Source organism: Tauraco erythrolophus, chromosome 30 (genome assembly GCF_009769465.1).
Source record: "Tauraco erythrolophus isolate bTauEry1 chromosome 30, bTauEry1.pri, whole genome shotgun sequence".
Classification (NCBI taxonomy): domain Eukaryota; kingdom Metazoa; phylum Chordata; class Aves; order Musophagiformes; family Musophagidae; genus Tauraco; species Tauraco erythrolophus.
In genome coordinates this window covers 121,938-134,712 of record NC_141494.1, presented here as the reverse complement: position 1 = coordinate 134,712, position 12,775 = coordinate 121,938, and the positions used below count along the sequence as shown (strand labels likewise).

Here is a 12,775-nt window from a genome sequence, read left to right as displayed (position 1 = left end):
CCGTATTCCCACCCTCCGCGGGGCTGGGGGCGGCATTCCCGGCCGGCGCGGGGGGACCCTCCGGCTCCCGCGGCTCTTGGGCGGCTTTTGCGGCCGGCGAAGGCGGAGAGCAGGGAATTAATTAATCCCGCGCCGCGCTAATTGGATTGGAGCGCGGCCGTGGCTCTCCCCCTCCCCGGGGCCGGTGTCCTCGGGAGCCCTGAGCGGATGGTGGCCCCGGGGGGGGTGGGAGAGATGCGGGGACCCCCCCCCAGCCTCCATCCGTCATCAGCGGCACGAGAGCGGCCGGTCTCGGCCGTAATCCTGTTCGGGACGGCGCCAGTGAAACGCCGGAGTGTGTCCGTGTGTCCGTGTGTCCGTGTGTCCGTGTCCCCCCCCGGCCCCGACCTCGCTGCCATCCGCAGCCTCTGATTAATGGGAGAGAAAACACTAACTGGTTTTTCGCTGCGGGATCTGGTGGGGTTTTACTGGTGAGTCAGAAACGTGGAGGAAAAAAAAACACAAAACGCTGCAAAAAAAAGGAGAAAATGAAAAAAAAAAGCCCCCCCGTTCCCCCCCCCCCCGGCTCTCACCATGCCGGTGGTTTGGAAAAGTCGCTCAGTGTAATTAATTGTAACATATTCTTTTAAATAAATTGATTTATTGATGAAACCGCTGGGAACTGTGACCCTGCGCCGTCCCCGCGGGCACCGGGGCTGCCCCGCTCCCCCCACCCGGTACCCCTGGGGGGGTGAGGGGGGGGTTATGATGCTTCAGAATCTCGTTTGAGCTTTTTTTTTGGTTTTTTTTTTCACTTATTTTATTTAGACAGAAAAAAATATAGAGAAAAAAAAAGAGAGAAAAAAATTAAATTATCCAAAGAAACCGCAATAAATAGCAAATAAGTTAAGCGGCGGCGTTTCAGCCGCAGACGTCGACTCCCGGGGGTCTGCGTCCCCCCCCCCACGCTAACGGCCCCGCGCCCCCCACCCCCCACCCCCTAAATCAACTCAGCAGGTACCAAACCCCCCAAAATGGGGGGAGAGAGAGAGAGAGACCCGGCCCCCGCCCCCCGCCCCCCCCCCAAACCCCCTTATTTACAGCGGGGAGCGGCGGGTGTAAACGTGGGGCGGGAGATGCCAGGGGCACCATCCCGGCTCGGGGGGGGGGTTTGGGGCCGGGCGCGGGGCCCTTTTGGCTGGCGGGTGCCCGGTGCACCCCGGGTTTGGCCGCGGTGGGTCCGGGCAGAGCCGGTGGCATCGAGTCCATCCCCGCTGCGGGTCCCTGCGGCGCCCGGTGCCGCTTGTGCCCATTTCCCAGATTTGGCTGGTTTGTGGCTTCGGCCGCTCCGTGTCTGTCCGGCACCCGGCGCGTCGGTGCGGCCACGCGCAGCACCGGGCCCATCCCCATGACAGCTGCAGCGCCCGATGTGCCCTGGCTATGGCGGTGCCATGGGGGTGCAGCCCCCCCCCCCAGTGCCGGTGCAGCTGCCGGTGCCCACGGGCGATGGGGGGGAAACTGAGGCAGGTTGGGGTGGGGGAGGCAAAGCGGGGTGGCAGTGTGTGTCGGGGAGGGGTCCCGCTGCGCCCGGGCACGGCCACCCAGGGGACCTGGGAGGGGTGGCGGTGCCAGGGACGATGCCCCCAACTGTGGGCGTGTACCCCCACCCCCAGTGGGACCCCCCCATCCCCGGCTTGGAGCTGGTTTTGGTCCTGTTTGGTGAGAAAAAAGCCCCAAGCAGGGTCCCCCGGGGGGGGGTTCAGGGCCCTGCGGGGAGCTGGGGGTCTTGGGGGAGTGGGTGCCCCCCCAGGGCAGATTGGACCCCAACACTGGGCGCAGGGGTGCTGGAACCCAGGGCCCCCCCAGCCCTGCCTGGACTGGGATGGACCGGGGGGGGTCCGGATCGGTCCTGGAGGGGGGGGTCCATCCTTCCTGAGCGTGTGGGGGTCTGTGTCCCCCCCCCCCAGCAGGACTGAGTGCCCTGCGGGCACTGCTGGGGGGGCAGGGGCTGCTCTGCAATGGGGGGGCACCCAAGGGTGCTGCTCCAGAGCCTCCGGACCTGGTGGGGGGACAGGGGGGCATTAAGCAAAGATTAGTGGGGGGGGGCTCCCAGCTGAGGGGTGCCCAGTGGGGGGATGGTGTCCCGGGGGGGGTCCGGGGGGGCTCACCGGGCTCAGTACGGCCGGTTGGCATCTTTGGGCCTCTTGAGCTGCACCTTGAGGCGCTTCATGCCGATCTGGAAGCCGTTCATGGCCTGGATGGCCGCCTGCGCGCTGGCCGGGTTGTCAAAGCTCACGAAGCCTGCGGGGACGGCGGGCACGGTGGGGACGGGGGCACCCACCACCCTCCCCTGCCTCTGCCATGGGGCAAGGTGGCCCCTGCAGCACCCAGAGTGGTGTCCCTGTGCCCCAGCCGTGGTGGCCCTGGCCAAGGTGGCCCCATGCCCCAGTCATGGTGTCCCTGTGCCCTGGTCATGGTGGCCCTGGTTGGGGTGGCACTGGCCAAGGTGGCCCCATGCCCCAGTCATGGTGTCCCTGTGCCCTGGTCATGGTGGCCCTGGTTGGGGTGGCACTGGCCAAGGTGGCCCCATGCCCCAGTCATGGTGTCCCTGTGCCCTGGTCATGGTGGCCCTGGTTGGGGTGGCACTGGCCAAGGTGGCCCCATGCCCCAGTCATGGTGTCCCTGTGCCCTGGTCATGGTGGCCCTGGTTGGGGTGGCACTGGCCAAGGTGGCCCCATGCCCCAGTCATGGTGTCCCTGTGCCCTGGTCATGGTGGCCCTGGTTGGGGTGGCACTGGCCAAGGTGGCCCCATGCCCCAGTCATGGTGTCCCTGTGCCCTGGTCATGGTGGCCCTGGTTGGGGTGGCACTGGCCAAGGTGGCCCCATGCCCCAGTCATGGTGTCCCTGTGCCCTGGTCATGGTGGCCCTGGTTGGGGTGGCACTGGCCAAGGTGGCCCCATGCCCTGGCCGTGGCAGCCTTGGTTGGGTTGGCCCTGACCAAGGTGGCCCTGGGTGGAGGTGTCCCCATCCCCGGTGCCCCCCGGCGGGGGTGGCCCTACCGAAGCACTTGCTCTGGTTGGTGGCACGGTCCACGAAGACCTTGGCGGAGATGACGTTGCCGAAGGGCAGGAACATCTGGAGGATCTCGGTGTCGGCGAACTCCTGGGGCAGGTGGTAGATGAAGATGTTACAGCCCTCGGGGCCTGCGGAGGGAGCGGCGTCACAGCGGGCAGGGGGGGCACCGGCCCCCCGATCCCAGCCCCGTGTGCCCGCGGGGACCCTGACACCCCCCGGGCACCCCAAACCCCAGCCGGCCCCTGCATCCCCAGGGGCACCCTCAGCCCCCCAAACCCCGCCCCTGGTGGGGCACCCCCAAAACCCACTGGGGGGGGCACCCCAACCACTCCCATGGGGCACCCCCCCAGCACCCCCAAGCCCAGCGCCCTGGGGGGGTCCCTTGGGGGGTCCCTTGGGTGGTGGGGTCCCCCGGGGAGGTCCCTGGGGGGGGTGAGTCTCTTGGGGGGGGTCCCCGGAGGAGAGTGTCTGGTGGGGTCCCTTGGGGAGGGTCTTTGGTGGGGGGGTCCCCTGGGGAGGGGTCTCCTGGGGGGTCCCCGGGGTGCGCTCACCTTCGCGCTGCTGCTGCTGGGGGGGCGGCGGGGGGGCGAGCAGGGGCCCCGGGGGGGCGAAGGCCGGGCTCACCAGCCCGTAGGCTGCCGGGTAGGCGGCTGCGGGAGGGGGAGGACGGGGTCAGCCTGGCACCGGGGGGGGCACAGGCACCACCACCACCCCCAGCACCCCCAGACCCTTGCCAGTGCCCACCCTGGCCTCCAGTGTCCCCCCAGTGCCACGCAACGGTCCCCCACTGCTATCCCAGTGGCCCCCCAGTGTTCATCAGTGTGTGTGTCCTCAGTGCCCCCTAGTCCCTCCCAGATGCTCCCAGTACCACGCAAGGCCCCCCAGTGCCTCCTGGATGCCCCCCCCAGTGCCACACAATGACCCCCAGTGACTCCCAGGACCTTCCAGTGTCATCCAACGGCCCCCCCCAACTCACCCCAGTGCTGCCCAGTGCCCTGCAATGCCTCTCTAGTGCCCCCCAGATGCCACCCAGTGCCATGTAATGCCCCGTAATGCTCCCTAATGCCTCCCAGTACCCCCACTACCCCTCCAGCTCCCCCAAGTGCCATGCAATGCCCCCCAGTGCCTCCCAGATGCCCCCCAGTGCCTCCCAGATGCCCCCCAGCGCCAACCAGATGCCCCCCGCGCCCCCCAGCCCCTCCGCGCCCCCGCCTTGTGCCAACCGGTGTAGTGCTGGACGCCGGCGTAGGCCTGCTGCAGGGGGTCCGGGGGGGCGGCCGGGCTCTGGGCTGGGGGCAGAGGGGGCGTTAGGGGGGGGCAGGGTGGCCAAGGGGGTGCAGGGGGGGGCGGGGGGCACCTGGGAAGGGGGGGACCCCGCCGGCGTAGACGGCCTCGGGGGCCGGGGGTCCCGCGGGCTGGGCGGGCACCGGGCTGTAGCCATTGACGCTGAGCGGGGCCGCGATGGCGGGCACCGGCGTGGCAGCCATGGCCGGCGGCGTGCTGGTTCCTGCAGGGACACCCACGTTGGCACCCCCTGGTCCCCGCTGCCACCTCCCATCCCTCGTTCCGCTCCTCGCCCTTTCCCGCCCCCACGTCCCCACATCTCCGGTCCCGCTGCCCCCCCACCCTGACACCCCATCCCCAACGCTGCTGTCACGGCCCCGTCCCCGGGCGCCCCATCTCCCAGTGCCACCCACCGTGCCTGAAATCCCTGGACATGCCAGGGCATCCCCGGTGTCCCCCATATCCCACATCCCCCATCCCTGGTGTCCCCCATGTCCCCCTCCCCAGTGCCCCTACATCCATCCCCCCCCGTGCCATGTGCCACCTACCTGAGGAGGGGGGCAGGGGGGTGGCAATGAGCCCGTTGGGGTTGACCGTGCCCATGTGCTGCATCTGGACGGCCATGGTGGCCATGGGGCTGAGGTAGGCCGAGTGGGCGGCCACCAGGGCCGCCTGCTGCTGCATCAGCTGCGGGGACAGCAGCTGGCACCGGCGGCCCCTCCCGCGGCAGCGATCCCCACCCCGCTGGAGGAGACCCTCACGGCCCCACGGCCGCCACCCCAACACCCATCACCCCAGCATCCCCACGCAAGATCATGGAGACCCATCATCGCCCAGTGTGTCACCCCAGTGTCCTGTCCAGAGCCACGGGGTCCACCATCTCCTCCTGCCCATCACCCAATGACCCCGTGCTGGACCACAGGCTCCATCATCTCCTGGTGCCCATCACCCAGTGCCCCTGTCCTGGCTCATGGGGTCCATCACCCTCCCATGACCTGTCACCCCAGAGCCCCCATCCTGAACCACAGGGTCCATCATCTCCCAGTGCCCATCACCCAATGACCCCACCCTGGACCACGGTGTCCACCATCTCCCAGAGTCCATCACCCAACGCCCCATCCATGGTCAAGGGGGCTCATCATCTCCCAGTGCCCGTCTCCAGACACCCACCACCCCAATGCCCCCATCCTGGCCCACAGGAGGTCCAACACCCCCCCAATGCCCATCCTGCCCCCCAGAGCCCCGCGCCCACCCTACCGCCTGCGTGTAGGCGCTGTAGGCGCCGAACTGGAGGGCGATGGGGCTGAACATGCCCAGCTGGCTGGCGACCTGCTGCATCCGCCGCAGGCCCCGCTCCTTCTCCGTGTCCGCGAACTTCACCACCAGGCTGGAGGAGGCTCCCTGCGAGGGACACGGCCCCGCGCCGTCACCCGCCGGGTGGGCACCCGCCCCAGGTGGGCACCCGCCCCGGGCTGTCAGGACCCCCCAGGTGCCACGGGGTGGGGACGGCGGTGGTGGGGATGGTGGAGAAAGTGATGATGGTGGTGGGGATGATGATGAGGGTGATGGTGGAGAGGATGGTGGTGGGGATGATGATGATGGGGACGAAGGTGGTGATGAAGATGGTGGTGGGGATGATGGTAGTGGGGAGAGTGGTGAGGATGATGATGGGGACAGTGGTGAGGATGATGGGGATGAAGGTGGTGATGAAGATGGTGGTGGGGATGATGGTAGTGGGGAGAGTGGTGAGGATGATGATGGAGACAGTGGTGAGGATGATGGGGATGGTGGTGAGGATGATGAAGATGAAGGTGGTGCCGGGGTGGGGTGGGCATGCCCGGCGGTGTCGCTCTCACCGGGAGGGTGCGGCTCCCGTGGAGGGCGGCGATGGCGGCCTGGGCCTCCGCGTGGCTCTGGAACTTGACGAAGGCGCAGCCTGGGGACGGGGTGGGGGTCAGCGCTGGCGCCGGGACGGGGGGCACCCACCACCCCACCAAGGGCAACCCCCCCATGGGGACCAGGCCATCACCTCCATCCCCTCCTCCCAGCACCCAGGACCCCCGACCTGGGGACAGGGACAACGGCCACCGTGGGGGTGCCCTGAGCTCCCTCTATGCCCTGCGGACCCCCCCATGAACCCCCCCCATCACATCCCCCCCTTGAACCCTCTCCAGGCCCCCCCATGGGCCCTCTTTGCCCCCCATATCCCCCCAATTCACATCTCTGCCCCCCCCTCACACCCCCCCCGGCCCCCCAGTTCACATCTCTGCCCCATGGATCCCCTCACGCCGCCCCCCGCCCCCCACCTTTGCTGGTGCCGTCGGGCCCGCGCAGCACCGTGCACTCGTCGATGGTGCCGAAGGGCTCGAACATCTTGCGCACGTCCTCGTCCGCCTGCTGCTTACTCAGCATCCCCACGAACAGCTTGCGGTCCTCTGGGGGGGGCACTGGGCTGGGGGGACCCCCCTCCGCTGGGGGGGACCCCCGCGCCCCGGGGACACCGGATGGGGACACCGGGATGGGCTGGGACCAGCGGGAAGGGGGACACATCCCACACCCCCCAACCCCGGGATGGGGACACTGGGGGAGGGGGCAGAGGTGGGGACACCCCCGGGATGGGGACAGGGACCCCCGGCCCTGGGACAGACCCCTGCGATGGGGACACCACGCCCGGCTGACACCCGCCGTGGGATGAATGTGGGGATGGGGGGGGGGTCGGGGATCTGGGGGGGGGGCCTGGGGGGGGGGCGCTGGTACCTCCTCGGCTCTCACTGTCCGCCGGTTTCACCTGGATGGGCCGGTTCATCTGGGGGGGCAGAGGGGGGGTTGGGGACACAGCCCCCCCCCCCCGGAGGGACCCGGGCGTCCGGCCGGGCACAGCTCCCCCCCCACTCCCGGTGCACGGATCCGCCCCCCCCGCCCCCCAAAGATGCTCCTGTCACCATGGCAACCCCGGCCCCGCATCCCGTTACCCGGCAACGGGCGCCGCGGCCACCGCCATGGGGTGAGGGGGGGGGGGCCCAGCGATGCGCTAATGAGCGCCCACCCCACCCCCCCCCACCCCCGTTAATTAAGAGGGGGACGAACCCGCCCCCAGCCCCGTAACCCCCCGGGACCGGGGGGGGGGGGAGGGCGCAGATGCCCGGTAACCATGGCAACGGCAGGACGTGCTCCATGGCAACCGCCTCCTCAGCCCCAATTTACCCATCCCCGTTGCCCGGCAACGCCGCTGACATCATCAGCGCTCGCTATAAACAATGACGGGGATGGGGGGGGCGAGGGGGGATGGAGATTTGGGGAGGGGGGGGGAAGGGGGGACCCCCAGGCCTGCCGTGACCCCGCCCCTCCCCCCCCGATGGGGCCGGGACTGGGGGGGGGGGGATGCGGCGGGCGCGGGGGGGTCGCCGTGCCCCATCCCGGGGGTTGCGGGGGGGTGCGGGGGGGCTGCGGGGGGGGGGGGTCGGCCCCAGCTGACCCCCGGCGGCCCCTTTCCCCCGCCGAAAGCGAAGGTGGCCCCGACCACCCCCCGCCCCAGATGGTGCTGAAAATGCCCCCCCGGGGGGCACTAATCCCCCCTAATCCCCCCCGGGGCCAGGATCAGTCCCGGCCGCGCCGGGGGGGCACGAGGGGGGGGGGCGGCATCAGGCACCCGACACCCCAAATTGCCCCGGGACCCCCCAGCATCTCCCCGAGGGCTGGGGGGGTGCAGGGGGGTCCTGGCCCCATCCTGATGCGGGGGGGGGGGGGGGGGGCAGCTGTCAGGGCGGTGCCGCCTCTAATCCCCCCCCCGCCCCCCCCCCCAAGCAAATCCCCCCCGGGATTTACAGCCCCCAAATCCCCGGATTATCCCGGCGAAGCCAAATCTCCCTTGGGGGGGGCCGGCTGGACACGCGCAGCCTGGCCGAGGGGGGGCACCGACCCCCCCTGCCCCCGCACCCAGAGACCCCCAGACTGCCCCCCCAAACCCCCCCATGCCTGGCACCCCCAAACCATCCCCCCACGAGGCCTCGGCCAGCCGGGGCCCCAGCGACCATGATGGGGGGGGCTGGGACCCCTCCCCCACCAGCACCCCAGCTGCAACAGGGGGTGGGGGGCACCCGGACGCTGGGTTCCCCCCCCTGCCCCCCCCGGCTTTGTTAGCTCAGCTGCCCAGTGCCCGCCGCTCGCCTGGCAACGCTTCGTTAGCGCCAGGGCCTTCGTTAGCGCCAGGGCCTTCGTCTCCAGGCGACGCGGCGCCCGCTGCTATTTATAACCCCCCCCCCGACAGATCTTCGTGGGGTGTCCCCCCCCCCATCACCCCCCCAACCCCCCGTACACACATCCCCCCCCAAAAGTGGGGTCCCAGGCACCTGGGTCCTCCCAAGGGTGGGGGATGTGGGGTGCTGGGGTCGGGGTGTTGGGGGGGATGTCGGGGTCGGGGGGGTGTCGGGGGGGGGTCGGGGGGTTCCTCGTGCCCCCCACTCACCCCCGGGAGGGTTTTCTGCTCGTGGAGGGCACTCTGCGCCTTCAGGGCCGACTCGCGGGCACAGTAGGTCAGGAAGGCGCATCCTGGGGGGAGAGATGGGGTGGGGGCAGCGTGAGGGGGTGCGGGACCCCCCATGGCCCCCGCATCCACGGCCCCATAGAGCACCCGGAGCCCCTACGGCACCCAGACCCCCCTGATAGCACCCAGACCCCGCATTTCGGGGCAGTGCCACCACCGGGGACCCTCGGCTCTGTGCCCCCAGGCCCGGGGTGGGGACGGGTCCCCAAGGTCCCCGGGCACGGGGCAGGCTCAGCTGGGGGGGGGGGGGGGGGGGGGGGCTCCCTCCAGCCCAGGGGGTCCCGGGCACCCATGGCCAGCAGCCCTGAAACCCGCCTCCCCGTTCTGCTGTCCGTGTGCCCATCACCCCGGCCTCGGGCCTGCACTCACCTCGGCCCGTCTCGGGACACATCCCCGAGGGGTCGCGGTCAGGTATTGGGGGGGGGTCCCTGCCTTGCTGCCACCGCACCCCCCCAGCCCCCCCCCGTCACCCCGCACCGCAAACATCCCCCCCCCCGCGCCGCCCCCGCCGCCCCCGGCCACCCCCACCCGGGCGTCACCCGCACAAACACCCACGGCGCCCGCGCGACGCCCGCACCCCCCCCGCACCTCCGCTCCCCCCCCCCGCAGGGCCTCCGCCGCCACCCGCACCCCGGGCACCCCCGGGACACCGCGCGGGCTGTACCCGGTGCCCGGGGCCGCTCCCGGGGCCCGTGGCCGTGGGTCGGGCTGCGGCGGTGCCCGGGGCTGTGCCCGGTATGGGGGGCTGGGGGGGGGGACGGACACCGTGCCCGGTACCGGGGGCTGTTCCTGGGGCTGTGCCCGGGGCTCTTCCCTGGGCCTGGGGACCATTCCCGGGGCTCGGGAGCTGTTCCCGGTGCCTGGGGCTATTCCCGAGGCTGTTCCCGGTACCCAGGGGCTGTTCCCGGTGCCCGGGGGCTGTTCCCGGTGCCCGGGGGCTGTTCCCGGTGCCCGGGGGCTGTTCCCGGTGCCCGGGGGCTGTGCCCAGCTCTCGTTCCCCATCCCCCGGGGCTGCGCCCGACTCCCGCTGCCGGTTCCCCGTTCGCGGTGCCGTTCCCGGTGCCCGTTCCCCGTTCGCGGCGCTGCCGCCCGGTGCCGCTGCCGGCGCCCGGTGCCCGGTACCTTTGTGCATGCCGGTGTACTTGTCCTTGATGACGGTGAGCTCGTAGATTTTCCCGAACTGCTCGAAAATTGGCTTCAGGTCCTTCTCCTCCAGGTGCCGCGGGATCTGCCCCACGAAGAGTTTGATGGCGTCGGGCTCCTTCATGGGGCCGCCGGGGGGGGGCCGGGCCCCGGCGCCGCTCCCGGCGCTCGCTGCGGCTCCCGGTATCACCGGTGGCGGCGGCCGCCGCCCGGGTTCGGCTGCCGGAGCGGCTCCCGGTGGCGGCTGCCGGTGCCGCGGTGGCCCCGGTGCCCCCGGTGCCGGCCCGGCCGCGCCGCACACAAAGGACGAGGCGGCCCCGGGGCTTCGGCTCGGCTCCGGGGACGGGGCGCGGCGGGGCGGGGGCAGCTCTGCCCGGGGGGCGGCGCTCCCGGTAGGTCCCGGCGGTTTTCCCGACGGAGCCGGTGCGGCGGCCCACCTCCCCCAGAGCCCGGTGGCTGCCGTCAGCGCCCGGCCCGCCGGTACCGCCCGCTCGCCGCCCCGGCGCCCCCCCGCCCCCGGCCCCGGTACCGGGTGGGGCTCAGCGCCCGGCCCGGCCCATGGCGGCCGCACCGGCCGCGCTCCCCGAGAGGCCCCGGCGGCGGCGGAGCCCCGCGCCCGCTGCGCCCCGGCACCGGCTCCGGCCGGGCCCGACCCCGCTCGCCGCTTTTCTTCCCCGGTCGGGGCCGCCCCGCCCCGCCCCGCCCGGCGCTGATGTCAGAGCGGCACCGGGACCGCGTACCGGCACCGGGCACCGGCACCAACGCCGGGACCTGGCGACCAGCAAACCGGGCACCGGGTACCGGCACTGCCTCGGCCCGGGGCTGGGCGGGGGGGGGTGTCGGGGGGGGGTGTCGGGGGGTGCGTGGGAGCGCGCGCGCGCGTGTCCGTGCGTCCGTCCGCGCGCCCGGCGCTGTCCCCGGTGCTGAGCGCGCGGGAGGGGCGGGGCGGGGCGGCCCCACGCGCTCGGAGCGCACCGGGGACACGCGCCACCCCCCCCATCACGGCCCCCCCTCCCCGGGACACCCCCCGCACACACGGACCCCCCCCCCCCCCGCCGTTGCCGTGGCGACGCGCCGCTCCCGGGGTGCGGAGCGCCAAGATGGCGTCGCCGCAGCCGCCGCCGCGTCCCCCGGTGCCGCGGGGGGGGACGCACCGGTACACGCACCCACGGGGGACGCGGTGACACCCCCCCCCCGGGGTGCAGCTCTGGGCGACACCCTGCAGTGGGGGGGGGGCACCGGGGGGTCTCGCGTGGGGCCACAGTCCGGGGGTGGGGGGTGCCCCCCCCCGGGGCACAGCCCCCTCCTGCCGCAGTGTGTCCCCCCCCCCGGCGGAATTTCACAAAAACACCTGAATTAACAGGAAATAACGAGCCGTTTTCCAGGGGAAGGGCCCCCCCCGCCCCAGCTGATGTCCTGGAGTCCACTGCAGGGGGGGCACGGGGGGGGGCACGGGGGGTACCTGCAGCGGGGGCGTCCCGGCCTCACCCCCCCGTGTCCTTCCCACAGCTGGAGCTGCCAGGCCGGATCCAGGAGCTGGGGGGGGCCGGGGGGGGGCTCGCTCCAGCACCAGGCAGTGAGACCCCGACCCGCTGCCCTGTGCCGCTGCGGTGGCACTGGTGCCCACTGGGGGGGGGGGGGGGCAGCTTCAGTAGGGGGGTGTCAGGGGAGTCCCCGGGGAGCTGGACCCCCACCCCCCCATGTCCCCCCCACCAGGAGCAGACCCCCACCACGATCCAAACCACCAGGAGCCCTTTATTGGGTGCAGTGGTGCCAGCGGTGGGCCGGTGGGGCACAGCGGTGCCAGCGGTGAGCTGGGGGGGGCACACCGGAACGGCACCGACAGACCAGCTGTGGAGAAAGCCCCCTCTCCCAGAGTCCATTCCTGGGAACCCCCATTCCCACCAGTACCAAAGCAGCACTGGGCCCACACTGTGGTCCGGGGGGGGGGGGAACTGGGGGTCCGGGGGGGTCGCGCCCCCCCTCAGAGCAGCTCCTCCCTGCGCGCCGCCAGCTGTGCCTGCTGCTGTGCCAGCCAGTGCTTGTAGCGCTTGGTCTTGGGCCGCAGGAACTTCACCACGTCCATGGGCACCCGCACGGTCTCCAGCCCGTTCACCTGCGGCACGGGAGAGAGGATGGAGGGGGGGGCACAGCCGGGAACCCCCCCTCGTGCCCCCCTCTGTGCCCCCAAAGGAGGGGGAAGCAGCCGCTGCGCTCCAGCTGGCGGCTGCTCTCGCTTCTCGCCCCGGTTCTGTGCCCGCGGCAGCTCCAGCCCCAAATCCTGGCGGGATATGAGCTTGGGGGGGGAGGCAGGGGGGGCAGGGGGGGGACAGGGGGCCCCCACCCCTTCCCTTCCCCACTCGCTGCGGGAATCCGGTGCCACGAATGAAGTGGGAGCATCCACCGGGCTGACGCGGATCCGGAGCCGCGGGAGGCGGTTTCGGAGCGGCTCAGCTCCCGGGGGGGCCGGGAAGGACAAAGAGGGGCGGGGGGGGGGGCGGGAGGGGGACGCGCTCATCGTGGGGATGGGGGAGTTTGGGGGGGGTCAAAAAAATATAAAGTATTTCTGCTCCTCACGCCCCGTGGTGGGGAATGGGCACCGCCGGCTTGGCGCTGTGGGCAGGACTGTGGGTGCCAGAACCCCGCGGTGAGGGGTGGGGGGCGCAGAGGGCACCGGGGGCACGGGGTGGGGGGGGGTCCGGGACCGCGGGGGGGGAGCGCGGGCCGCTCACCGTCACGTCGCACCAGTAC

The 12,775-nt window shown here is 71.9% G+C and overlaps 1 protein-coding gene across 11 annotated transcripts; it reads right to left on the bottom strand.

The window, feature by feature from the left end:
- Positions 1 to 2,152: 2,152 nt before the first annotated feature.
- On the bottom strand, positions 2,153 to 10,148 carry CELF3 (CUGBP Elav-like family member 3). Of its 11 annotated transcripts, none has more exons than XM_086628295.1 (12): positions 10,004 to 10,148; positions 8,804 to 8,886; positions 7,096 to 7,144; positions 6,645 to 6,773; positions 6,195 to 6,274; positions 5,596 to 5,739; positions 4,887 to 5,025; positions 4,412 to 4,561; positions 4,278 to 4,343; positions 3,565 to 3,704; positions 3,039 to 3,198; positions 2,153 to 2,280 (listed from the first exon to the last, which is right to left on the bottom strand). In XM_086628295.1, exons 1-12 carry the CDS (start codon positions 10,146 to 10,148, stop codon positions 2,153 to 2,155), a joined length of 1,413 nt encoding a protein of 470 aa, XP_086484421.1. The 11 variants fall into 11 exon arrangements, with proteins under 11 accessions (XP_086484421.1, XP_086484422.1, XP_086484423.1 ...); XM_086628296.1 differs by having other exon boundaries at positions 3,039 to 3,192; XM_086628297.1 differs by having other exon boundaries at positions 3,039 to 3,182; positions 3,606 to 3,704.
- Positions 10,149 to 12,775: the final 2,627 nt, after the last annotated feature.